The sequence below is a fragment of the Stegastes partitus genome, unplaced genomic scaffold (assembly GCF_000690725.1).
Source record: "Stegastes partitus isolate 25-593 unplaced genomic scaffold, Stegastes_partitus-1.0.2 Scaffold1242, whole genome shotgun sequence".
In the NCBI taxonomy this organism is placed as follows: Eukaryota; Metazoa; Chordata; class Actinopteri; family Pomacentridae; genus Stegastes; species Stegastes partitus.
The window spans coordinates 1-27,980 of NW_007578973.1; the positions used below are offsets into that span (position 1 = coordinate 1).

The 27,980-nt window shown below is 41.7% G+C and overlaps 1 protein-coding gene across 1 annotated transcript; it reads right to left on the reverse strand.

Annotated features, from left to right (window-relative positions):
• Nucleotides 1-3,646: 3,646 nt before the first annotated feature.
• oxsr1b (oxidative stress responsive kinase 1b) lies at nucleotides 3,647-27,953 on the reverse strand. Its single transcript, XM_008297723.1, has 4 exons — nucleotides 27,673-27,953; nucleotides 19,679-19,791; nucleotides 10,366-10,474; nucleotides 3,647-3,917 (listed from the first exon to the last, which is right to left on the reverse strand). The coding sequence occupies exons 1-4, from the start codon at nucleotides 27,740-27,742 to the stop codon at nucleotides 3,772-3,774; spliced, it is 438 nt and encodes a 145-aa protein (XP_008295945.1). The 5' UTR covers nucleotides 27,743-27,953; the 3' UTR covers nucleotides 3,647-3,771.
• Between the last annotated feature and the right edge of the window lie 27 nt (nucleotides 27,954-27,980).

The window sequence follows — 27,980 nt, forward strand, 5'->3', positions numbered from 1 at the left end:
TTAAAAAATGCATTTGGTCTTAAAATTATACCCAATTCAGGGCGTGGCCACTTTGAGTGAAAGTTTGGTATCAGCACAGTTAATAGGCGGCAAAGTTATTAGGGTTCATCATTTGCATAGCGTAAATTAAAAATCAGGGCAATTCATTATACAGTTGCTGAGATATTTCAAGGACCAAAGTGGCAGACTGACAAACTCCGGCTTCCCTACAGCCACTTCTCTGGTGTCGCTACAGATGAAGATCAAGAATCTGAACACTTTTTTGAAGTTGTTAAGTTAATGAGTTAGTCAGTGACTCTGCTGGCTCAAGGAGTTTTTGTTTGAGGTTCTACATCAAAATGAGTTTGATTTAAATTAAAAGCTTAAAGCTACGGATCAGAGCCATGTTACCGCCACTGAGTTATTTCAGGACTCGCTGTCTGTATGCGTCTCTGTATGACATCATCGTCACTACAGTCATCACATGCTGCTGTTCAGCTTCTTGAAATTCACAGAACCAAATTAAAACCTGAGAAAGAATGCACAGCATTATTTTAAAGTGGATCTTCACTTTAATATGCTCCACTGTGATAACGGACAACATGTGACGCTGAATCATTCACAAAGAGTGATCAAGGCGATCTGATTGTACCTCCTGCACTCATTCAAGAACCATGGAGGCTATGGTTCACTGCAGCAGATTGTAATGCTCGGAGAAAAAGGCTGCAGAGTGCAGACAGTCATTAACATTCACAGGAGAGGAAGAGGAGGAGGGAGGAGGAGGAGGTGGTGACACAATGCACCATACAAGTTCAAAGAAATACTGTAGCAGACAGACAAAAAAAAACAACCTTCAAGTTCCAACTCCAAGTAGTTATCCAGCCATATGTTACAGAAGTAGGTGAGCTTGAGCCTGAAGAATAACTGGCATAATATGTTTGTTTCTGTGTAGAGGCACATGTTGCTAAAACCTAGAAGCTGTTATGTAACTAAAAGACGTTGAAAATTCAACAAAATATGTATGGTCTCTTCATATTTATGACCTACTGAAATGATAGCCAGCCAGTAGCCAGGTGGGAACAGCCCTGGTATGAAACTGCCAAGAAGATTTATCATCCTCATCTGGCAGCCGTCGCACCTTGCAGCTCCGCCGGGTCACCTCCTATGACATTACATCCTGGTGCCAGGCACACATTGCCCCTAACAGGGCCGTAAAAGAGGGTTTATTAGAAACCCTGTGGGTCTCTTATAGGGATGAAATACCTTTTCCATCCTCCCCTCTTTTAAGAATACCCTGTTGACCACCAAATTATCTTCCCTCTGCATCTGTATTTTGATTGCTTTTTCCACTCTGTTGGATTTCATACTCATGTTTTTCCAAATCAATGTGTTATTTTTTATTTAGCCAACTTTTCTGAAATGCACAGCAGGAGCCTCTTTGCTCCCAGAGACAACCATTACCTTATCATTACTGTACCACACACTGAGTAATTTGCCGGGCAAAGCCCTCCCACGCATCTCATAAGTCAAGTAAGGTTTCAGAGACGAGCAAGAGCTCACCACAGCAGCAAGATCTCTGCTGTCTAGGAGGCATTTCAATAATTAACTTGAAGGCTGATTTTATACAATTCAACTGACACAACTGAGAACAAGTAGAATTCATCTCTTGTCATGTGTATGATGTCTACCTGCTGCAGAAGTTAGAAGACAAGTGTCACCTTTGAATCACTGACTTTCCGAGCTGCTGTGAATGAGGAGGTGGAGCAGTTCGCCGTTTTGTGGTAAATGTCTCCAGTTGAGCCTAGACCCCAGGCCGTAAGACTCTAATTGCTTTCCTGCCGTCCCGGGCTGGATGCAGCGTATCATGTGACACTTTTCTCTCTTTCTTCCTCCGTATACAGCCTCACCCCCTTGACTCTTTCCTCACCCCTGCCCCGAGGCTCCGACTCATATGATCCAGCTTACACAAGGTGAACACACACGGCCATATGCGCAAATTTACATCAGCAGACACCGATCAACTGACCGTGGCCCCTCCGATCTCAGCATGTCAACGATTTTCACCGTTGGGGGATTACTTCACATTTTCTTTCTCACAAATCACACCTCAGAGTCTTGGGATGAAGTGGTGTGGTGAATTAATGATCTATTCTCGTTTCCCTAATGTCTCCTTAAAACAGGGCACAGTGTTAACGGCGGGTTTTGCTCAGGAAAAACATTTCCCTCTCTCTGGCACTGACCGATAACCCCGTCACATTCTGCTGAAAGTGGATACTTACATCCTGCAGCAGAAGCACATTGCAGTGGATTTTTCCTTTTAATTAACCCAGTAATTTAAACAGTGAGTACGCTAATACCTCACGTCTCTACCTATATTTTCTAGGGCACAGCAGTTTTCTAATTAGCAGCCTAATGAGCTGATTGTTTATTTGCTTCATCTACGCGGCTGATGACAATACATTCCTCATCCGGGCTCACAGTCAATCAAGCCTCTCTCTGTTTCTCATTGGTATGCTACTCTGAAAGCTGCTGAGCACTTAACCAAGCCAAAATGCGATGCATTATTTACACATGTAGCCTGTCCTCAGCTATGTGTGTGTGCCGGTGGGAGAACAGAGGAGGAGTATGAAAAAGTGAGTAATGAATATTAAATGCATAAGCAGCGTTGTGAAGGCTTTAGAGTTCATTGTAACAGCCTGAGAGCAGTGACTTAGCCAGGTCTTGAACTGAAGTGGAGAGCTTTCAGGATCACATTCCCTGTTGCATGCAAATCTGCTATTGACTCATTTCACTTATACATATTAATAAAGTAGCTCTTTACCGTTTATTGGCCTGGAAGTGTTGATCTACTTACAGACATCTTGCAGAAGTTTCCAATTTAAAGTTTTATTAAACCGTTCACTCCTTATATCGTGTGTTGAGGAAAAAATGGAAATTAGGTGAAGTGATTTTCATTCATAACCATTCTATAATGGCAAACCATAAACTCATAATTACTGCCACTTCTTCTGGAACGTTTGTCGCAGTCCCATCGGTGAAGTATACCGACTCATCGCTGGACAGATCCCAGGATCGTCCCTGACCTTTAGAAGTCAAAGTGGCTGTCTGAAAATTTCCTGGGTGCAGTCATACGTCTAATCCGTTGAAGAATGCAAACCGCTACAGCATATTGTATTTTGAACTCGACCATGTATTAACAAAATGAACTACTCTGCACAGGTTGCCAGAGATTTCCCTCATTTTCTCGACTAAGACGGAAGAAATACGCGACAAGATGATTTAAAAATAGAAGAAAACAGAAGCCCGATCAAGATAAATGGCACATAATGATATAATTCATCACCATAATGTTTAAAAATAGCCTGTAATGTCACCGTGTACATTAATGAGCCCAACGAAAGGAGAACATTTTGTAACGACGTCGCCATGTGACATATGTATTCATTAATATGAAATTTATATCTTCAAAACATGAATTCATAGTCATCTCAAGAAAATGCTTAGTTCTTCATTAAAATGTAAATTTATTCCAGCAGCAGCCTCTTCCATAGTGGAAGCCTGACAATGCAGCGTTTTGATAATGCATTGCACAACACAGATTGTCCACTATAAAAACATAATGACATGTGTAATCGAGGTGGGAGACAGAAGAGGAAGTCAGAAGCAGACTTAGAAGTACTTCTGCTCTATAAATCGTTAAGGTGAAGTCTAATAAAGCCTGTGTGTTTAGCAGTGATAAAAGGTCCTGTGTCAGTTTTATTATGGTACCAGTGTGGAGGGGAACAAGTCTCGCTACCTGTGGATCTGTCCATTCTTGTGTAGGTACTCCAGGCCCTCGAGCACGTCTTTCAACACGGTGGCTATGCTGGCCTCGTCCAGGACGCCCGTCTTGTGCTCGCCTCGCGAGATGATATGCTTGATCACATCCAGCACTGAGCCTGGAAAACAAACAAACCTGGTTGATAAAAAGGCTAGACTTACAACATCATTCTTTTATCTATGCTAAAAAAGTACATTTGTGATTGTCAACAGCAGACAGTCAGACAGAAAAGCAAACCCATCCCCCCCAAAAAAGGCCAATGAAACAATTTTTTCTGGTTGCAACTGATGACAACATGACTCTCAACAAAAACACATTTATGAAAACGCATACTTCCCGTTGGATTGGCAGATATTCAGTTAAGTTAATTCATGTATAATCTTATATTGTTTGGGTAAATTAGATTTTGAGGACACAAGGACCATTTTTTTCCCAGTTCCAGTAAAAAAACAACAAAAAAAAGGATTTTATTGAAAATCCAAATGATTTAGTTGTGTCAAGTCAGAAAGTCCTAACCCGTAAACAGCAGCGTGACCTTTAAACTCGGCCATGGCAAAACAAACCAATCACGGAGGGAGACGAGACAGAGCATTCATTACCATACATTTTAAAGGGTAAAGCCACTCGCTGAAACAAATTTATGCCGTGCAATCTATGATTTTTAAGTCTGAAGGAGAAAAAAGCATCGGCACCTGAACTTATGACATTTTTTGGTCTACTAACTTTAATGTAGAGTGTAGAGACACACACAAAGTTTGTTTGTGATTTTTCATGCAAATGAGCTCCATCTGAATGTTGAATTCAAAGCTTATAGTCACAAAATGTGCAGAGTTAAAATCACCATGGCTACTGTCAGAGACACTCTATTATTTGCTGTCTATAGCTCCAGGATTTAACTCTTAATCATATCGTCATTACAGTCTGCCTCGCTGCAGCTCACTTTAACTTGTTCAAATTCATTATTTAGGCGCGAATCAGACTTTAATGACGTTGCAACAGAGCAGAAATCTGCTCCACACTAAGTGTGCAGGTTAATATTTGAGGGTATAAGTCAAACAGTTGCTTTTGTCTTCGCTAAATGGAGAACCAGTGCAGCTCTGCTAACTGACCTGGCCTGGTTAGGGCTAAAAAAGACAGGTCGCCATGTCTCCCACAGCCTGGCTCCTGCTGCATAAAGGAGTGCTCTGGCTGAAAAGTCAGACTGCTGTCGGTGTATGATTTCCTTTGTGCGACTTTCCACAGAATAAAGAACATCTCTCTGAAAAGAGGTTCAGTATTTGCATTCGGTATGACACAAAATTGGACAACACTGGTGAATGGGGACAAAGCAGAGGAGCCAAAAGAGTGTCACTTGCCTGACAAGCTTTATTGTGCTGCAGTGATACACCAACACAAACATCACTCTGGCACACTGTCTGTCTGTCCCTGCCTCTCTAACACACACACACACACACACACCCAACCTCAGCTGCAGCACTTGCAAACAAAAGCTGGAAATGGCTTCTTCAAGGTCCAGAAACTGTTCATGACACAATTCCAGGATTAAATTGATTGTGTTTTAGCAACAGTGCCAGGCTAGGGGTGCAAAGATATTTATTTGCTCAATCATTTCAGGATGTCCTCGCCCGCGGCACTCAGTCGAGCACTCACTGCATTACCCAGGGGAGCCACGGATGATGGGCCACCTGAGACTAGACAGCGTTATTGCACAGTCGCAGACACAGCGAGACAGAAAGGCAGAGTAAGAAGGGAGTGAGGGAGAGGCGCTGAGTTCAACGGGTTCTTCGTGCAGTGACAGTGCACAGAAGAAAATGTGATTCAGCACCGAGGGAGAGAAGACAAACCCATTCAAAGCGAAGGCGGTGGAGGGAAGGCGGGAAAAAGCATCCTGGATGTGTGTCTGAGTGTGTGAGACAGTGGGTGTATATGTGAGGATGTGAGTGAGTGAATCGAGGGGGGGAAAAAAAAAAAAAGTGAGAGGAGAGTGTAGGAAGAGTGCAGCCTAGCGTCTCTGATGTGACAGCTCTTTGAAGCTCATTGAGAAAAGGCTGCCTGTTTGATTTTCCTTCTCTGTTCCTCCTTCACACACGGTTCTCCTCCTCTCTCTGTGCTTCTGCACTCGGTCTGATTTTCATCTCCATGTCTGAAATGGCTGGAGGGAGGAGAGGTAGTGACAAGAAGTGACAGGTGACAACGAGGAAGGAGCTGAGAGGGAATCGAGCCGAGTCCAAATTAGATGGAAATGCAGTCCTAATGAGCTCACAAATGAATGTGTGATTACATGAGAAAGGGGCCAAGTAGTTAATGTGTCTGACCTTATAGTCTTGCTCAACTGGATATGAAAAGTTACAGCCCCATTTTATCTTTATATCATTAAAGAAATAGTTTGACATTTTGAGAAATGTGCTAATTCGCCTTCTTGCCATGAAGTCTTTACGCTCAGCGTGATGCTACTGCCTGCAGCTGGCTAACTCAGTTTAACTTAAAGAAAGCCAGATCCTGTCCACAGAAAACAAAACCTCTCTACTGTACATCTAAAGCTCACTAATAAACATGTTCATTTGTTTCCCAAATTGTCACCCATTTTCTTTAAGGAAACTAAAGATATACAAAGAGGTTAAAGCAAGACAAACAGTGTCGAGCAAATAATTTTCACAAATTATACACTGACAAGTCTCCTTTAAGCTGAGGTGGCTCTAGGAAAAGGTCCTGAAGTGCTGACAAGCACAGCGTGATGCGGGCTTTGGAGGATCACTAAATGCCAGCCTTGTCAGCCTCTTTCAAATTCATCTGATTGAACTCTTCATGCCTCATTAGGCTGTTTCAGCAAGCTGACACTGACTGACAGGTTAACAATCCAAAGGTTCATTCTGCATGGGAAAGGCAAGACAAACGACACCTGTTGGCCTGGTTCGAGCGGTGCATGTCCAAAACCCCAGAGGAAGAGTTTATACGAATCTCTAGGAATAAATTAAGTCTTGACAGCGGAGTGAACTGTACAGCATGCAAATACTCAGGAAAATGCCAAATCATCACTTCAGTTACATGCTGGATTAACCAAATCTCTCCCTTTCTTAGGACTTTAAACAAAAACTGTACCCGTGTAAAAGCCAGGGATTCAACATAACCCTGCTCAACTCCGCTTCATCCAAGAACATCACCTTTACAGCCGTTCTGTTTTCCTGGTCAGAGCAGGAGCTTTGGGACCGAGGGAGAGGATGAGAGAGTAAAAGGGGCGGGGAGAGAGGATATGGGAGGTGGACGAAGGAGAATAGAGCTGGTGCCAACTGTGCTAAAGGCCCATGTGGAATGCCAAGTAAAGTCGGAGGAGGAAAGTGAGGGTGGGGCATGGGAAGGACTGCAGCAAGGTATGGGCGGCGTTAGAGAAGGGTTGTTGGCTCAGGCCGAACTTTTAATTACTTACACAATTTTCTCAAAGGGAAAGCCCAATATGACACAAAAGTGAACAAAGATAATTCTGCACGTAAAACAGAGTTTCATCATCTTCATTCTTGCTCCCTGTCAGAATTTTGGCAATAGTTGAGGGCCACCTTATGATGTGACAAACCCACTGAATAAGAATCTGCCTTTAGCTGGAGTCTACGCAGAGTAGCATGCGACTGAGCTCAGCAGCAGGCATGATAGGTCGGGGAGAGCTTCACATTAATTTTCTGGGAACACATTCCTCTGCTTGCTTTGGCATGACTCATATTCTGTCCCTGTGGGTTTCCTCCCCGATGTGAATTCAGTCAGTGACAGGTTATGCGGCACTCTAAAGAAACAGTTGTTCACATGTCACATACAGAACAGGAATTTCCTGAAAAGCCCTACGCCTGCAGCACATCTACTTCGAAACTCAGCTCTACAGGTTCGGCCTTGAACGGATTTGTCGGGGAGGAGGTCTGTCCTGAATGCAGAACAGATCTCTTGGTTGAGTTGTGTGAACTCATGACATAATGCCTACAACAGGATACTGTAATGGGACCTAGGATTGGTTTAAAAAGCATCACCGCTAACTTACTATTCGGAATTTTTTAATTCACCATACAAGATAAATTCTGAGCAACACCAAGATGAAAAGGTGACTAATCATATGCTGCTCTCGTTCCAGTGGTATATGCCAGTTAACAGTGTTATGACACTGCTGTCAGTTAAGAGTGGAACAGACCAGTTGAAGACCAATAAAATGCAGTTTACGGGCCACAGGTGAAAAAAGTGTTTTACAACTAGTTAAAGTGGCATACAACTAAGAAACTGCACCCATTTATTCATTACTTTTAGTGATCAATTTTGGTTTCTTGGCTCATTGGCTTTCACACCCTCTAATTAACTATATATGGTCTTAAAGTTGGGTTAGGCAGGAATCTGAAAAAGGCAATAAAAAAGATACACTCCTCCCTCTTCCCTCTTTTCTAAGTCCCTCGAACCAGAGGAGGTTCAAATCCGCAAAGATAGTCGAGCTAAAAGTCTACATTGATTTGTGGCGTCACACTAGACTCGAACCTGGCCGACCCGTTACAGCACCACATCCTCCTCTTTCCACTGACTTAGTTGTGATCTCACCTGTTATGGGCGAAAACGCCCAAGATTGGCTAAATATTTCTAAAGCTTGAAAACGGAGCCAAGAAGAGGTGCAGATGTTTCCTCTCAGACCACATGAATTACAAAATTCTGAAAGGTTATCATGGAGTTTTTTTCCCCCCAATAATGCCAAAAAATACCGCCCACCCCAGTCACGTAGACGATACAACTAACTGACCTTGTTGGTCTGCCGGAGTTTGTAGTTTATAAGAACTGCTGTAACAAATATACTAAAGATCAGTCTCACATTGTTGCACACCCTGGGGTACAAATACTCCTAGCTGGGAATGAATGTACTGGTGAAACACAACAGCGTATTATCTACTAGAGCCCCAAGCCTGTAGCACAGCAACAGTCAAAAATAGCATCCAAAATATGTCACAAAAATACAAGTTGCTTGTCATCAGTAAAATTAGTGTCTCAGGCATATTAAAAAGAGGCTACCCTGACATGATTGTTTACATACTGCTTTTGGAAACATCTGCTAATTATTTAGCTAAGCTGGTGCGAGTGAGTAAGACGGTATGTAATCTAACATTGTTCTCCATTAGCAATGACACCTGTAGGAATGTGCATCCATCATGTTGCACTTCTACAATAAGCCGTCACTATAAAAGCTTGTCAGAGCTTTGTCAGATCAACTGTCGAGCTGTTATTCGTTTTTCAAAAGCGGAAGGCACAAGACAGGATGGAGTCGGAGGGTGGAGGGTTTCTTACGCTCCATCAAGCCGGAGGAGCAGACAGGACTTGGCCTTCCTCTGGGCTGGTATGCTCTGCCCTGTGGAGTGATGGTCTATAAACTCGACCTCATTTGAGGTCTGTCTCCATGGCAGACGTCGCCATGGCCATCATTTAATTACTCCACACAATAAAACTCAACATCAAGGGCCCCTGTTTAACTAGGATAAGGGGAATGAGAGAGGCCATCTTAAGTAGTGTCTGCTCCTGCTGTGAGGCTGGCCGTCTGCTCAAGCGTCGCTTGGCGGGCACTGTGCCCTGGGCCCAGCTGCAACGCGGCTGCCAATGGGCTCATGACTCAAGTGCATCTGAGGGAGCCAGGCATGCCACCTGGGCACTATCCGTTACAGTGGGACGCTGTTTACACAGGGGACCTGAGAGAAACAAGGGAGGGCAGAAATAGAGTGTAAATGTTTAGTGTGTGGATGTATCTGTGTACATTTGTACCAGGATAATTAAGTGTGTGAGATGAAACCAGGGTGGAAAGGGAGATGAGTAGCAATTTTGTGCATCTCTGTAAACAGATAACCTTTGCTTTCATCAAGTTGCTCCTTCTTGCTTATCAAATGTTTGGCACAGGACACCTTCATCTGCATGCTGTTTGTGTCTAGCAGCTCTAAACGGTCTTGGTTAAAATCTCTTCTCCCCCACAGGTTGATGGAGAACAACAAATACTTTATCAGTTACTGTAGTTTTATAATTTGTTTTACAATGCTGCTCACAAAAATAAAACCCAAAAACACAATTAGATCCAGATGCAATTGTTGCATTCTGAGGTTTTAGCCTCCATGGTGGCCTCCTCTTCACGCTCCTCTCACTAGTTAATTGCAGCGCTGCCACATGGATGCCATGACACCAGCCTGTGGGCTGTTATTACCTCTGCCCTGTCATTAGCTGCTGCACTGTACTGAGTTAAAGCCCGGAAAGAGCTGCAGCTCACAAGGGGCACAATGAGGATCACTGTTGTCATATTCCCTGCAATCACATCCTTTACAGCAAGTAGCCCAGCTCTTCCTACTGGCCCCCTCTCATTATGAGAGGCCAAGCCCATACTGAGTTAAGGCTAGCAGGGCAAGCCAAATCATCCTCTGGGCCCCGTCTCAGACAGTAATTTCTTTTTCATTAGCAAACAATCACATTTATTTATTTGTCTGTCCATGATATAGATAGTCAGATTGGCAGGCATAAGTCGAGGGCAGTGTAATAAAAGCTTTAAAGCTCTTAAAAGATTTATACTGCGTACTTACCACCACTGAGCAGCTTCATAACCAGCCACAGCTCATCCTTTACCACAAAGGAGGTGTAGTAAGACACGATGTTGGGGTGGTGGCACTGGCTCATGGCCTGAATCTCTTTCTGTTAGAGAAGAAAAGATGAAAGAGACAAAATCCAATTAATCAGAACTGTTTGATGACAGACTATGAATTTATTTTCCATTGGTTAGATAAAGCTGGTGTAATCTGTTAACACGCTGTGACATCAGCTTTTGGTGGAAATAGGTTGAAACATTACAACACAGCCAATGCAATTTTATTAATGACGTGAGTCTTGAAGAAAACAAACATTTGTAGAGCAGTTAGAAGATATGGTATGAGTGAGTTGAACTGACGCTAAATATTCTTACTCGACTTTTTTCCAAAAGCTGTGAGGAACTAAACTGAATGCAGTCACAATAAATGCTTTTTCCTTTGATGCTTCAGCTATTCTTGAAATTTAGTGCGATACTTAAGATCATCATGACGTCAGTAGTCAGAAGAGAAATAGGCTAGGTCATTGTAATGCACATCTATGCAGAAGCAAAAAAAACAAAAAAAACAGCCAGTACTCAGCCTTTATACAGCTGTAAAGCTCTTCCTCTGTGTGTGTGTGTGTGTGTGTGTGTGTGTGTGTGTGTGTGTGTGTGTGCGCGCGCGCACACTTGGAAAGCAGAGGAGCTGAGGTAATGCTGGCACTGAAGTCTAATCCATCACTTCAGCACCAGTCCAAAAGTCATTTGAGGATAGACAAGCTTCCTGAGAGAAATAAAATCAAGCTGACTTCGGAGGTGGGACCACTGACTCAAAGAGGTTTCGCATTTGTTTCTGCTCTTGAGTACTTGAGCACTTGACAAATGGTAGAACCTGTAGCTGGAGCCCCACAGTTACATTCTGCATGTGAACCACGACATCTTTGTACTTGTTGCGATCAAAAGGGATGTAAGTACTTGAGACCTAACTGAAGTGAGTTATCAGGGTATCAGGTTAATACAGCTAACCAGTTATTAAATCCTTGCGGTCGTCCAAGAATAATACTGCCGGGTTTTTCCAGCTCAGGATGGGCCTTTGGGGGGTGACAACACAAAACACTAAACGTGATCGATGTGCGTGCAGTAAAGGCAATAAGTCTGCGTTACCTTATTTGACAGAAATCTATGCATTTTCCTGTTTTTTCTGAAAATAAACCCTCGAAAACCCTGTGCTGCAAATAAGTTTGAAGGTTTTTATGAAGTGCCAACTAATGTTTATATTACAGGGAAAGAACAGTTAAAATACTACAATATTACCAAACTGAAAATCCTAGTTCCTTTGAAAACAAAGATGAAGTTTATTTAGAGCTGACATAATGGCAGTAATTCAGATACAAGTGTTAGTGGACAGAAAGCTACTGGCAGTGAATAAAGTAACTGAACACTCATTCATTAAAAAAAAAAAGTTTTTTACCATCTTCAAAATTAATATTTGCCATTTTATTCAGCAAACTATCAAGCAAATGAAATTCTTTGGATTCTGGACTGCTGGTTGGAAAAAAACAAAAAAAACAAGGTTTCAGAAAATATCACCTTCAGCTCTACGGGAAATTGAAGAATTTTCTAACATTTCCTGATTATTTAAGATCTCAAAACACTATGAAAGACAGATTAACCACTAATGACATTAATAATAATTTGCAGCTATTGTCTAATCATGAGTGCAGGGATGCAAGATTATGACCAGAATGATAATAACGATTATCTTGATCAATATTGAGATCAAGATTATTCACTGATTTTATACAAACAGCACTGCTTTCTTTTGAACATTATGCTATATTTCTGGTAACGTACAAATCTATACATCAGAATAAGACTTAAGGTTCTTCTTCACCTGAATTCAATGAATCTTCTAGAGCCTCAGTTGCTGAACATCTGCTTAATAGATAGAATAGACAATGATTGAAAGACTATTACTGATAGACACTACAATTAAAACCATGTCATCTAAACACCTCACATGCAGGCTAAAGTAGACGCTAGCTCAGCATACCATCAAGTTTCCTTACTCATTTACTACAGTACACCAACTAAACAGGTATGTGACCAAAATTTACGTAAGAAGTTCTAATGTCGGATTTATGCAAGTTCAAAACAAGTGATTTTATCGACATGGGCTATGTTTTATAAGCAGGGTATTTAATATGTCGATATCACAATTAATCGGTACAGATAAATGTTACAATGCAAACTCAGAATTGTTCACAATAGTAGCATTTCACCTGAACATTTTTAATATTTGAAGGAATAAGTGGGGAATACAATTCTTGCACATCAAACCCAGAGTCAAAAGAAAACACTGACATTAAATTAATGTGTATGTGTCAAACATGTCACACACCAACACACTGCACCTTATGACTTAATATACCACAACTAATATAACTAGGTGAGCTTTCCCCCCATTTTTCCAGTTTTTGTGCTAAGCTATCCTAAACATGTCCCAAACCTTTAGAAACTCTGTACTGGATGCACCGAAGTACAATCAGTATCGACCTTCGGAACTTATGGTGGGTTTTACCACAATTTATCATATTTCCTCGAATTTCCTAGTGTTTCGAATACAAGTATTGATTTTTTTTTACCATGACAACCAAAAGCCTGTCAAAGGAGAAACCTTAACACTCAAGCTGAAAACATTTGTAAAAGCCATCAATCGATAGATGCTCGTAGGTCAAACAGTAAGCAATCGAAGTCAGATATTCCATCAGCATAAATGCTTAGCTTACACAATGTGCATTAGCAGCAGTGTGCCTCTGCTGTGAAGCCATCACTATTGAGCCTGTGGTCTTCAGTTACAGCCTTCAACAAGAAGTACTACGGCAGACAAGGGACATCATGGTGTCTCTACAAGGCATTTGACCAAGAAGGGATAAAAACATGAACCGAGTCATAATAAGGGTGGATACAGACTCTGCATGAAAGTCATCAGACTATGACAGGTATAGACATGTTTAAATGCACACAGACCTGTAAGGTCAACTGTTCTGAGGACTGACAGTCAAAAAATAGAAGAGATTAAGAAATTTACAAGCTACAGAGCCTATAAAAAAGAATTCCCCACCTCGAAAGTTTCATTCTTCTATTGCTTTTCACCATTTAATCATGGTCAATTCAGAAAAAAAATACTTTTTCATTACAAAGTAAAAACAGATTTCTACCAAGTAATGCCAATTAATTAAAAATATAGGATGTGAAACAAGTGATTCCATAGGTACACACCTCCTTCAAAGCAACTCACCTAATTCAATAGAGGTGCAGTCAGTTGGTCATAGATGTCATACAATTACTGAAATGGAGATCATCTGAGTGCCTTACGTCATTGTAGCATAAAGACGCCTGTATCTGGAAAGTCCAGTCACTGGTGAATCAGTACCCCTGGTTGTAACAACACCACAAAGACAAAAGAACAATTCCACCAAGACACCTATGACCGGACTGAGGGAGTTACAAGCTTTAGCAGCTGTAATGGGAGAGATTATGTGTACAGCAACTGTTGCCTTTACTTTGATTGGAGTGAAAGTTTTATGGGAGAGTGGCAAAGAGAAAGCCACCGTTGAATAAAGCTCACATTAAAGGAGAGCTCAGGAGGCATGTGGGGGACATTAAAGTCAAATGGAAGAAGATTCTTTTGCCTGATGAGACCAAAATTGAGCTTTTTGGTTTACGCTATGTTCTACGGACATGAAACACTGCACATGATCACAAACACACCGTCCCCACCGTGTAGCATGGTGGTGGCAACATCATTATTTGGAGATGCATTGGCAGGCCCTGGAAGGCTTGTAAAAGTAGACTATAAAATGAATGCAACAAAGTATAGGAAATCCTGGAGGACAATCTGGTGCAGTTTTGCAAAAGAACTGCAATAAAGACTGTTTTTTTCCAGCAAGACAGTGACCAAAAGTAGACAACCAAAGCTACACAGAAGTTTAAAGATAATAAAGTGAATATTCTGGAGGGGCAGAGTCAGAGCCCAGACCTTAATCCAACTAAGAATTTGTGGCTAGACTTGAAAAAGGCTGTTTGCTCACGATCCCCGTGTAACCTGATGGAGCTTGAGCAGTTTTGCAAAGAAGAATGGGATAAAATTGGAATGTCCAGACGTGCAAGACTGATTTAGACGCATTGACACAGGCTCTAAGCTGTAACTGCTCCCAGACGTGCATTTACTAAACACTGACTATAAGGGTGTGAATGCTTGTCCAATTGTTTATTTTATGTTTTAGATTTGTATTTTATTGACATTCCTTTTTCTGAACAAATGTTTCACTTTGGCATGTAAATTCTTGTCAAAAAAAAGACAACAAGACCATGATTCAATATTGAAATAGTAATAAAAGGGGAAAGGTTTTATTAGACATCATACCAGGTTGCATTTAAATTGACAAGTACTAATGTTCTGGCCAACAGGTGAGCCCACATACCACCCTGGTTCTAAACTAAGCTGCTCCTGATTATCAAACAGTTGAATAATTTCCAGTCTGTTGAGCCAGACAGCGAGCGATGTGGGTTGTCTCCCCCATCATTCTGTCTCTGGATACTGCAGAGAGGGAATAATGATGATATAGCCTGCTGGCTGCTAAACTGGCTTCAGCGAAGCCCTCCCACCCCCCTCTGTTCTCAGCACAGTGAGGAGGCAGGTCACCACAGCTCTGTGGGCCAGGGTAACCCCAGAAAAGAAAAACAATGGGATAACAGGGAGGATATCGTGCTCTGGCAGTTGGCAGGTTTTCCCATCTTTTTCCAGCAGACAATGTGAGAATGAGAGAGACGCTTTGTTGTGAGGATTAGGTCACTGTAAACCTATGCTGCAGCAAAGATCCTGGAAATGTTCTCATCACTCAGAGCCATTCATACCCCTTCTCACTGTGTAACCTTCAACCTGCAACCGTTGACATATGATTCAATTTTTCCTCTGTGGAGGTTTTTACAGATATCTCAGCTCTGACTGGAAAAACAAAGAGATTTCTGAACACTTTTGCTTGATGTAAAGGCACGTCATGCCTGTACTTCTCCTGCATGAACTGCGTCATTGGCCTATAAATTTTACTGGGATACTGACTCAGAGAAACAGACCGGATGGGTGAAAAAGCAGAGATGATAAAAGGGACTATAAGGCAAATAGGATCTTTGGAAATACTTCTTCAGCCCTAACATCAGTTTTATCAGGATCTTTATCCATACATAAAAGAAGGGAGAACTCTCTCTTACTGTCTTTTTACTTGCAGTAAACTTTATTGGAAATACAATTCCCTGACTGGTCTCAGCCGATTAAGTGCTGGGTATATCTGTCTGGCATTTTCATTGTTCCTCAGTTTTACCTGATGAAGGTCTAAAGACCGAAACATTGGATTTCTAATAAAGTTTAGTGCAATTGAAAGGACAGTGTGTAGGTGTTCTCTTCTCTTACTGATACCTCCTACGCAACAGACTACAAAAATCCATAGATATGCATGAGTGTTTCAGTCAAGATCAAGAAGTTTATCGAAAGAGAAAACTCATTCAGTCTATATCATCATTAACTATGTCTGGTAGGTGGCAATTACATGTTTTTAGACTTCAAATTGATTCTTACTAGTTTGTCTGGGGAAAAAAAGTCCAAGTCAGACACATTTTTGCTGACATTTGATGAATTTCAGTCTTGGATTTAAAACAGTTTCTGCTTAATGACTGATCTGCTTCAAATGATAAAAACAGCGCAACACGTCTTCCAGACAGTCTTTCTTCTGGCCTTTACTTGATCGTGGGTGTTGTGTTGACTTCATACTAACACACAGAGCAGTTTTATGCCTTGCATTCAACCTGCAAACCACAACAGACACACCTGTCTGGCATTACACGCACAGCCATCTGCTCCACAAATGGTTTCGTTATTCCCTGATTACAGTTTGGATTTAATATATGAGTCATTCAAGACATCAAAAGAAGAGTTTACGGTGACCTGTGTAGGCCATCATTATCAAATTAATAGAGATAATGACCATCTGTGTTATATTCACACGCAGTATGCCATTAGATTAGTATATTTCATGCTTCCCACTGCTTTTGGATGTTGGAACGCCATCATCTATCTGAACTGATTAAAGAAGATCACGGTGATACAAATTTACATTCAGTTGCTAGCGTTCTGTTTACTAAATGCTTTGGTACTTAACACTAACATTTGAATGCCACAGATGTTGCCATGAGAAGCAGCTGAGAAACTTCTTTGTGTCACAATGAAATCATATATACGTTTTAAAACTGTTAACATTTCATCTATAACATAAACACACCCTATTTAACGATACATAGGAGACGGTTTTCTCTTAATTCTAAGCCTTTGACATGAGACGTTATATGCTTCTAAATTAAAAATATAACTCAACTCCATCTTTATTTATGGAGGATGAGCAGCCAGAGGGTGGGCCAAAACTTCTGATCAATAACAACATCCAACCATCATCCCCACCCATCTAATAAAACTGTCTGTCTCTCCCTAATTGAAACACTGGTACAGTCAGCGACTTTTGACGGATACTTTCTTAACATTGCGTGCCATCCCACAGTCGTTTTTTTGAAATAATGTGAGTAAAACAGGGAAGCGAGACGCTCTTTAAAATGTCACTGTGACATGAGTGATGCTGCGTTGCCTAATGCCATGAAGAGAACGGAAAGTGACTTATTCTCTCAATCTTGTGATGGTACTAAAACTTTACGATCACGACATGCTAATCCCCAGCTGAACCCTGCTTTAGCCCACAAAGTAAGGAAACACTTTCCAGGAAATAGACCAGTCCATGCCAATTGCGTTTTCCTATATTACGCCTGAGCTATTCACTATTTGTCGTGTCTGAGGACCTTGAAACTGAGCAAAAAATAAATGACCTATTGTCACGCTGAATACAGTGCTGGGTCACAAACTGGTGCCACAGAATCACACTGATGGCAGACACACAGAGAAGCCACTATAGAAGCAATGTTACGTCACTATCGGTTACTCAGAGCCTCACACACACACACACAATCGCTATGACTCAATCCCACTGCAGCACGCACACATACACACGCATAAATACTAAGAGGCTGCTGATCTGCAAATCATGACAAAATGTGCTACAGTGTTATCTTAATGTCAGGTAGTAGTCCGATTCAGATTGCTGTGCCAGAAATACATATTTTTACCTCAATACGAGGTGCGTCAAAAAAGTTCCAGGACTGGTGTCACAAAAGATATATTTCAAACCCAAACTACAAACTACAAGTTTTCCCTTTCAGTCAATCAAACAGCACGTCTACAAAGAGATCCTTTTGCTTTGTTCAGTGCACGAGAAGATGTGAGAGTTGCTGCAGGACAAGTCATGGCTGCTTCACCATCACAACGTGCCTGCTCACAATGCCCCGAGCATCTGACGGTTCCAGGCTGAGAAGAACATCACCGTGCTGGAGCAGCCTCCCTACTCACCCCACCTGGCTCTGTGGGATTTTTTTTCCTCTTCCCCAACCTCAAGGGGGTCATCAAGGGGACCCGTTCTGACGACATCAAGATGGCTGCGACGACGGAGCTGCACAGGATCCCGGAAGAATCCTTCCAGGAGTGCATGACAATGTGGCAGAGAAGGCTGGGGAAGTGTGTTAGACTCCAGGGGGATTACTCTGAAGGGGAAAACTTGTAGTTTGCAGTTTGGTTTTGAAATAAATCTTTTGTGACACCAGTCCTTGAACTTTTCTGACACACCTCGTATCGGTCTCCAGCCACTCTGACGTCAAGGCATTCAGGGATCTTTTACAGTCCAAAATTGATTCGTACTGCTTTAAAAGAAAAAAAAAAACAAAACAGCTAGTAACACAGTGGATCACATTTTCCTCTGAGTTTCAACAAATACGTTAAAGTTGAAACAATTGTGTAATTCTCAGCGAGCCTCTAAATCATCTGATCCAGCCAGAGTCATTCAAAAGCACCTGACCATTAAACTCTTGTGCCTGGAATAACTACGACACAGCATTGCAAATGAAGACACAAAGATGCGACACATTATTGCTTTTTTGGCATCCAAAAACTTAAGATTGAAGACCTGCAGGCCTCTTTAAAAGTTGTCGCATCCTATTTTATAGTTGCTTTTTTTAGAGAGGCAATCTGGGTTCAATTTAACGCTTCCTCGATGTTTAACCGTGCACCCAACAGGCTGTGGAATTGGGGGGGGGGGTGAACGGACCACAGGCAGGAAATCTGATCTCGCTGTATTCCATGTGACCGCCTGCTCCGAGAATCCGGGAGCAACATTCCCCTGATTCATCCTCCAGAATTCGGGGGGGGTGGGGAAAGGTTCCTTCTCGGTATAGTGTTGCCATTGAATAGTGAGCAACCTGCCAGCGTTCTCTAGCCATGATCTTCCTGCACGCATATACGCTTACACAATATTTATTTCCCACAGGTTACTTTCGCAGACTTTTGGATGAGTACTCGAGAGGACTGGAAAAATACATCAATCTCACGTCAAGCCTAAGTGAACAAAAGCTCATTTTCCATTGTTGGATAAAAAGCTGAGATCAAGTGTGTGAGTGACTGTGTCTGTGTGTGTGTATGCTGTGGAAAAAATACATTTAAAAAAGTGAACTGACAGTTACTACATAATTTTTGCCCTACATTGCGTCCAAGCCAAGTAGTGCGACATATTTCCTCTTTATTGCTCTAAAAAAAAGGTGGTTAAAAATAAAAGAACTGTCAAGCAACCGTTGAAAAGTAAGCCACAAATTTTAAAAGTACGTGCTCTGACAAATACATATTTCATTCGAGAGACTACTTTTCCCCAACAAAGCCGGGACACACAACAACCACGAACAAGCACCTGATTATTTTTCTGTGCAGAGGAAATTGATATAATCCTTCCATCTCTTGAACTAAATTGCAAACCACGTCATAAAGTAAATGATGTGCTGTGCTGCGGTGCAAGATTGTATTGAGGGTATAAACACACAATACAGTCTTCAGGAAGATATCCCTGTGGTGGTCTAATAGTTTCCTGGCAGTAAGTGGAGTCCTCCTTCAGAGAACAACCAGAATAGTGTTTGAAGTGACAGGGATGATTGGAGGAGGGCTCAGAGAAAACGAGTAATGAAAAGCAGAGGTGGAACTAACTCCATCCACATGCGCTGACCACAGAGACAAAGCCTTGAATGAGATCTTGTGCTGTAAGGCAGTAGCTGCCTTTGATCACGCGTGACAAGTAACAAGGTCACAAAAATGTTCAGTCTAATATGCATTCACTGAGCAGTGTTGGGTGTCTTACCAAGAGTTCGTCCATACTGGTCTGGCACTTCTCAAGGTTGATGCGTTTGATGGCCACCTTCTCCTTGCGAGGTATACAGTAGGCTGCTTGAACCACTGCTGTGGCCCCACTCCCTAAAACAGACAGGAAAACAACCTATTATCAGTCTGATTACACATCTATTCATCCGTTTTCTACCGCGTCTGAAGTTGGGTTGCAATGGCAGCAGCCTAAGCAATGAAGTCCCTGTCTCTAGCAATGTTTTGCAGCTCCTCCTGGGGGAATCTGAGGTGTTTCAGGGTGAGATTAGATACACAATCTTTCCAGCATATTCTGGATGTACCATGGGGGCTTCCTTCTAGTTAGATGTGCCCAAAAAACACTAACAGAAGGCACCCGGGAGGCATTGTAATCAAACATCCAAACCACCGAACCTTTCAACGAACAGCGGTTCTCGTTCAAGCTCCCTCCAGATGTCTGAACTTCTCACCCTGACTGTAAAGGTGATTGAAGCCACCCTGTTTAGGAAGCTCATTTCAGCTGCTTGTATTCAAGATCTCATTCCTTCAATCATTAACCAAAGCTCATGACCATCGGTGAGGGGGGAAATGTAGATCAGATAAATCAAAAGATTTGCCTTCTGGCTCAGTTGATCATTCAAAGTCATGTCAGTCAATACAAGACCGCCTGTGCTGTTGTAAAACTTTTGCATGTACAGCACAGTGATGTCAGGTAATATCCACATCTTTAAGCCCTGTGGGTGCCTTTCAGTTGTCTGCCCCTTTCCATACCCTGTCGGCATCCAAATCATAGTTACTGCTGGATAATAAACTTCACTTTTATCCATCACCTAAACAAAAAACTGCCGAGTTCATAAAGGTTAAATGGAATTCTGCTCAGACAGTTTATCCGATTTCTCTTTGGTCCAGCTTAACCGTGTGTTCATCAATTATGAATCAGCTTTCCCAGAGTCCTGTCTAATGAAGCAGACCTGATCGGAGCCGGTGACTAAACCGAGCACATCCCCAGGAGGCTTCGGTAGGAGGCTCACGCCGGATAAGCCCAAAGGTCTTATGCTATTTAGAAATGTCCTTTTTTTTGTGGCACAATGTGAAAATTGTGTTCACAGGTAATTGAAAGCAGGCATTCTTTCACAGCACAACACACAGCATAACAGTAACTATAAAGCAAGGAAAATTCCAGTTTTTAAAGATTTATTTCTCATAAACACAAGTAATGCAAATTTTTTTTTACATTTTTAGATTGTGCAATAAAATAAGGACTACAAGCATAAAGGTGAATTTAAAAACAAAAAAACCTATCGCCTGCCATATATAACACATGCACTCTAATAGTATACATTAAACAACATTTACTGCTCAGTAAGTTTCCATGTGTGTATTTTATGAACTTTCCAAGACCTGTAAAACTTTGAATCAGCGTATCAACAGGGTGGAATCTATGCAACTTTCAACTGCTATTTTGATATGCAAGCAAACAAAACATAGATAACAATCTGATTAAAGCTTACAGTAAATCCCACAGGAGTGGGCTGATCTTTATTTTGAAAAACATGCGATAGTCGGAGTAAAAGCTTGTAAAATCCTCCCCAGGAGAGGTGCGCCTGTTGTTCCCGCATCGTGTGAGGTCATTTCACTGCCCCCTCACTGCTCTTATTTAACGCTGTGCACGCGCACACAAGGCTGTTTCCACAAGATCTCCGGTGTATACGTGACGCTGAGCAATGCTGGGAGCACATTCCCCTCTGGCAAAAAGGCTCTGGTGAGTGAAAGAGTGAGTGGTGAGTTTGTCTACTCTCCAGTAAGCTTTTTCTAACCTCTCGTGCCCTCATCTTAGCTATGCCCAAAAATTAACAAAGTGTTCATTGTTTGGAGTTTTTTTTATGGAGTCAGTGGTGTGCAGAGGTTTTAAATAAAAAAAAAAAAGGGCATAATAACCAAAAAAGAAACAGTTCCCTGATTTTAATTAAAAAGTAAAGCTGTCCCTGAAGACGTGACCCCTTTTTTGATCCAACTGTTTACATTTCAGAGTTATTATTTCAGGCTACAAGACAGAAGCTGAGAACAAAACAGCAAACATCTATTCAGTACAACAAGCTGAGATTAAAGACACATTTACGCACTTGAATAATCTAATAAAATTGCAATTTCCTTGTAATTTCCCATAATTGGTAGAAAGTAAGGGTCATTTTAATCATCCAGGATGTACAGGATATAAAAGAATGCCTCTTGGTGGATGGGTTCCATCTATTGACTGGTAAACTCTAACAATATGTGGCTGGCCTTGCTCAACTCTCCAGTCTCCAAGTAATTGTGGATCACTCCACCATTGCTCAAAACTCAGGGTCTGATAAATTTATCCTCCAGCCCCCACCCCCTACCACCACCAATACCAAACAAACCTCTGGAGACCGGCCAGTGATGGGGAGCTCAGCCTTGGCAGAACCACAGGGAGCCAGTTTCCCTGTACAGAGCGGAGTGTAAATTCCTCCACACAAACAAACAGCCAGTCGTCAGGGGTGGCTGGACAAGCTGGAGAGCATGTGTGCTTGCATGTGTGTGTGGAGAGCATGGAAAAGGGAAAGAGTGTTGGGTTTGCAGCCAGCAAGGTCAAAGGGTAGCAAGGCTCTCTGAGCTTTTGCAACCTGCGGAAGCCTGATCTACCAGCCAGTTAGGCGAATATAGACCTGGTGCTCTTTGATATTTACTACTTCCAAGCTTAGCACAAGGTTATTCCGAGTAGCCTCATCTCTACTATTTGTATCCAGTTACATGATTACTCAATAGCAGGCCTTCTAGGTTCTAACCAGTGCTGTAAACTAAGTAAATATATCCACATTGAGGAAATGCAGACCATTCCTTGCATCATATTCAATAACCAACCAGCCAATAGTTTGTTTTTTTTACTAAGAATACAGACCTTTTTGTGACATATTAAATAAACACACAAGTCAGTAAAACATCTAATCTTACAAATAACCCACACACTGTCGCATCGCGTCCTTCTCACAGACAACACATCATCAGCAACCTTTCAATCAGAGTGAGAGGAAGCACACAAAAGAGCCACACTCACAAAAGGCAAGCACTGCAGTAGTGCCAGGGCTTTGAAGAACTCAGGCCAACATCTAATCTGCTGAACAGCCTAGCATGGACATAAAGGCTGCATATAAAGCAGTAGTGTTTGCCTCTTCGTTTTTTTGCAAATTAATGAATAAATGAATGAGCGGACTGCATTTACTGTCAAACCACAGAAATGAAAGCAAATACTTCAAAGTTGTTGTGTCGTTATTTTCTATTTCTAGAGGTACAACAACAAGATTTTGCTTGTTTTGGAACTGGATGACTAAATTAAATCTATATATTAAGTTAACTCATTACGCAAAATCAAATGAAGATGATCCAGATACCAGCTGAAGATGAGGCATGTTGACACGGCTGACAGGGACTAAGTTATATAAGCTTTTATGTTTGTTGATTCCCATTAGTTTCCATGTTAAAGCTGGTTTTTGCGTTTTATTTTTCTTATAGTCTTTAATATTTCAACATGGCAATTACTACAGAGACAAGCATAGTTAAAAATGAAGTTTATATAGCTCTTCCTTTTTCCTTTTGTGGCAGAGCTGAAGCTAAAAATACCCCCAAACATCTAAAAGCAAGAACTTGACATAGCATGGACGATTCCTCTTTGTTGTTTCCAGTAATTCACATTTATAATTAAGCCAGCAATTAGTTAGTAGCTCCCTAGAGCGTTTTTAGATATCAAAGCATCCAGTTATTGTCTGAAATTGTCTGATACTCAGTTACAGTCAGTTGTAAGTTAAAGTGTCAAATTTGTGTTCACATGTAGAATGATCATCTGCCTCATGTTCAATCTTAGCATTCTGTACGTGTGACAACCTGTTACAGCTCTTCATCTAAAGGTCTCGTCCTGATGATGTGAAACAACTCGATCACCTCTGCAGGGGAAACATTGACAAAACAATCATGATATTTGGCAAAAGCTGCCAGTGTTTTCTGTAAGCATGTTTCCTCTAAACAAGACAAGCCTGGCATGGGAATCCTTGTGAGCATTATACCATAACCTGGCAATGTGTGAGTGGCGCATAAAAGACTAGAGATTTCTCTCCACAATGGACTTCACCGTTTAAGCTTAAATACTCCAACGAGGGCTTAACCCGTGAGCTAACGCTTGCTCTGTCGGGAGTCGACACCGAGTTCCTCTTATTCTGTTGTATTTCCATGAAGTCTTTTTCCAGATGCAAACAGCTAAACACACACAGGAATAGTAAGCAGAATAATAGGCTTAAGACTGACAAAGCTAATGCATTACAAATAATTAAAATTAATAAAGCAGCTCAGAGACCATAAAAATACCAAGAGGTAATTTAATCCGACTAAGTTTGCACACCGCATGATGTTTTTATGGATTCTTTGTCTTGCCTGTACCTATACATCGTTTGTATTTGTACACTGTGCGTTCCATTGGGATGTTTTTAAAGCATTTTTATGAGACAGCTCAACGTTTCATTAAACAGCTCAACAGACTCAGAATGAGATGATACTTCAGATGATGAGCCAGCATTTGCTTTATAACAACGAGAACACACTGGTCAGAGAGAACTTGAGGCAAAACATTAACTGCTCTTGTTCATTTTTAACCACAAAAAGGTATACAGTGAACATAGAATGATATCCTGTCAGAATAGGTTTGGTCTTGAATTAGTTTCTTACTGGAGCAGGTCAGTATGTGAGGCCTGTGTCAATGTGTTCCTTCATGAGCTATGACCAGCAGCGTGGCAGCAGCTCTCAGTTTGTCTTTCCTGCCCTCACCAGGCCAGTTTAGTGCCTGACGTCAGTTGTCTTTTATTACATTTCCTCTGCATACCTGGCTGACATTCCACACACTATTCAAAGGTACAATGAGAAATGTTACACATGACTAGCAACCACACCAGCACCCACTGCCGTTTTAATGTGTGTTCCTCGACAGCCCAATGTTCTAAAAACGGAAGTGGCCTGAACCTTTACGTTGACGTTAAATTACAGCAAAGTTAGTCAGGGGATTGCTTCCTGTTGCGGTAAGTACTTAAATTTAAAAAAAAAAAAAAAACATCTAAAGGGACAGAGCAAGCAACAGGGAGGAAACATGGTTGCCGGTGGATACAAACAGTGGGAGCAGAAAGTTTCCAGTTCAGATTTGCCAACACGAATGATCCAAAGTATGATCGAAGATCGGAGAGAGAGCTGTACTATTTTCCTACGGGCTCTGTCCAGTATGATCCAGTGTTCGTTGGGGTGAACAGAGTGGGTGTGAACCATGTAATAACAAGTCCTCTTTCCCCGGGGAAGTTACCAAAACAATAGGGCATGCTGGGTACGCAGAGCCATCCTCGACACACCAGTCTTCCAGCCGAGCGAGAGGGCTGTAGGCAGCATCTGCCTGGAATGAAACAGTTTGTACAGTATCCAGCCACAGTTTCTGTTAGAGCGAGGAGCAGAGGGGGGTTTTACGTCTGGGAGCCTGGCTTGCTCCGGCTCTTATCTGCAGTGGCAGTTTAGCTCCATTAACAGGCACCTGTTGAGGTTTTAATACTGGAGAAGAGCTGAAACCAAGCTGTTTGTGGCTTCGTACATCAGCAGAACAATAATCAGCAGCTATTTGAAAAAAAATAAAAAATCAAGGTAATTTTTAAAGAAAAAATGTCACATATTTTCTGTTTTCAGCTTTGGAAACGATAAACCAAGTATGTTCAGATTTCGATGTGTTGACTGGACCAAACAAGCTTAGGATTAAGTCTTTTGTCATAACATTTTACACTATTTCCTAAGAATTTATAAAACAAATGATTATCGACAAAATACCTGACAGATTGTTTGATCATGATATGTGACTCTGTAACCCTGAGTATCTTAATTTTAGGGCAATTCCTGGTGTACATGATAAGAACAGAAAGAGCTCCTCAGTGTTCAAATATTTAATTTCATGAAGGACTAAACAATGTACAAGATAAGAAATGGAAAGTTTGCTTTCTTAACCAATCACTCTTGTAGGAGTTGGCCTGAAAAGAGAAAATTATCGCATCTCATGCCTAAAGAAATGACAGAGAGAACGAGAAAGCTCCACAGGACTGTTGGCAAGCTATGTTATGAACAGAAGCAGATGCCGAACAGGAGCAGTTTTCTTGTTTAATGTGAGTTCACAAGGAGCCTGGAGACAAAGCCTCACTCAGAGGGTTATGATAATTCAGATGATATACAAGGTAAACCAGTTCCTTTACATTTAAAGGGCATAATTCATAATCAGCTTTAGGTAGTTTATAAAACAAGAGGAAGAAACAACATTTAACTATTCAAAGCTAAGCTAATAATCATGATCCACTGCCCTAAACCTGAGTTAAGTAAGCATGCTTGAGTTCAAGCTTGAAATACCCTTACTAGTTTCAAACCTATGCGTATAATTTGTGCTCAACACTGTGCAGGAAAATGCCACAGAACTGGTTTCTATACAAGGGGGGCTTTATCTCTGTGCACATGCCAAATTGCAGGGCGTTATCTTGTGGGGTTCCCCGGTTCGAATTTTCCATGAAACTGAAGGGAAATGTAAGAAATGGGTTCAATTAAACTCTTTTAAAAACACACAAAAATGGTTGATTTAGAGCCTGTAAAATGGACCTTCTGTAAACACAGAGATTCCCTGTGGAGGAAGCACGCACCGCTTAGGTAAAGTAAACTAAAGGCACAAACTACCTGATTGGAGAGAACAATAGTTTGCTTATGTGTTGCACGCTCCTTTTTTCTCCTTCTCCCTCCTCAACAAAGTCAGCCAAAGGTAGGACGGGTCAGATATTTGTGGGGTGGGGACATTTCAGACCCTACCCAAGTAAAGGCTGTCAGTCCTTGTGCGAGTCAACCTGTGAAAACCATCCTCAGGCCCCACCAAAGGCTTGCAGCTGCACGGAGAAGGTGCAACATGCCTCCTGTCGCACTGGAAGGTTTGACAGAGAAATGCATTATTTAAACAAACTTTCTCCACTGACATTAGCCTAACAGCATGCTCACAGTTTCAATCCCAGGCCACGTTACACAAAGCATTATTGATGGTGTTGCCCAGCATATTATTACATGATTTTTCCAGGTTTCTGTGAGGCGAGAAGCCCCATAATACTGATTAATCCTCTCCAAAGAGCTCTCGCATAACTGGATTAATTCAAGCTGTAAATTGCCCAAAAAACACACACACACACAACTTCAGTGTGTATAATATCTGGATTGTCCATTGGCATAATGTTCTGCTTTTTTTTTGTTAGCAGCAGTCCCTGCAAGAATATCTGGAGTATGTCAAATAGAGATGGGCGTGAACACAGGCAGTATAAGTTTCAGTATGTGTCTTATCCAGCTAAAGTAACGCGAAAGGATGATAGTTCAGACTTTACAATGAAAAGTGCTACCCAAAATAGCAACATTACTTGGAAAATGTGTTATTTGTAATGTCACTTCTGTTTAAAATCTATTCGACCGACACTGATTTAGTGTAATACAGTTATTATTCTCGCCATTCACAGGTACGACGCCCTCTAGCTAGAGCACAATAAAAAAAAAGTATCAAGCTAGCTGCTCACATAAATAACCGGCTGTTAAATGAAAGCAGTTATTTTTCCAGCAAATAGTCATAGCCTGACTAGACAGTAAGCGGTATAACGCTCGTTTAATACTTCGGCATAGCCCCAGTGGACGGGGTGACCGCTCACACTTGGAGCATTCCACCGACTCCAAGTCACAACACCGCCCGGCTAGGATCACCAAGTTACCTAAAGCGATGAACTCAACCTAGCTCAAGAGAAAGAGGATGCCTTCTGCTCGTTTTTACACTTGAAAGATATTAGCTCATGTTCGCTGCTTTACGCCCCCACCCCCTCTTTTTTTTAGTGAGCTAACGGCACAAATTCACAAACTGTCGGTTAACACATAGCTAACAAGCTAAGGTTCACATACCAATCACCTCGTGTAGCTCATAATCATCTTTGTTGATGGACCAGGGTTGGGAGCTCAGGTCCTCCGACATGGCTGTGGAGTCTGCTGGGGCCGAACTATCTGCAGAAAGGTGGTGAATCCAAGGGCTGCGCGTAAAAAGAAGTCAAAGTAATCCAAACAGGACCAACAAGGGCGACACTTCCCCTTCTTTGCGAATCCTGCAGCACTCCTGTCATTCCCAAAGTTTGACACTAGCCTAGCAGCCCCGCCTACCGCATTCCTACTGAGCTAATGTGGACCTTACAGGCGGACATATTGAGTGAGGAAAA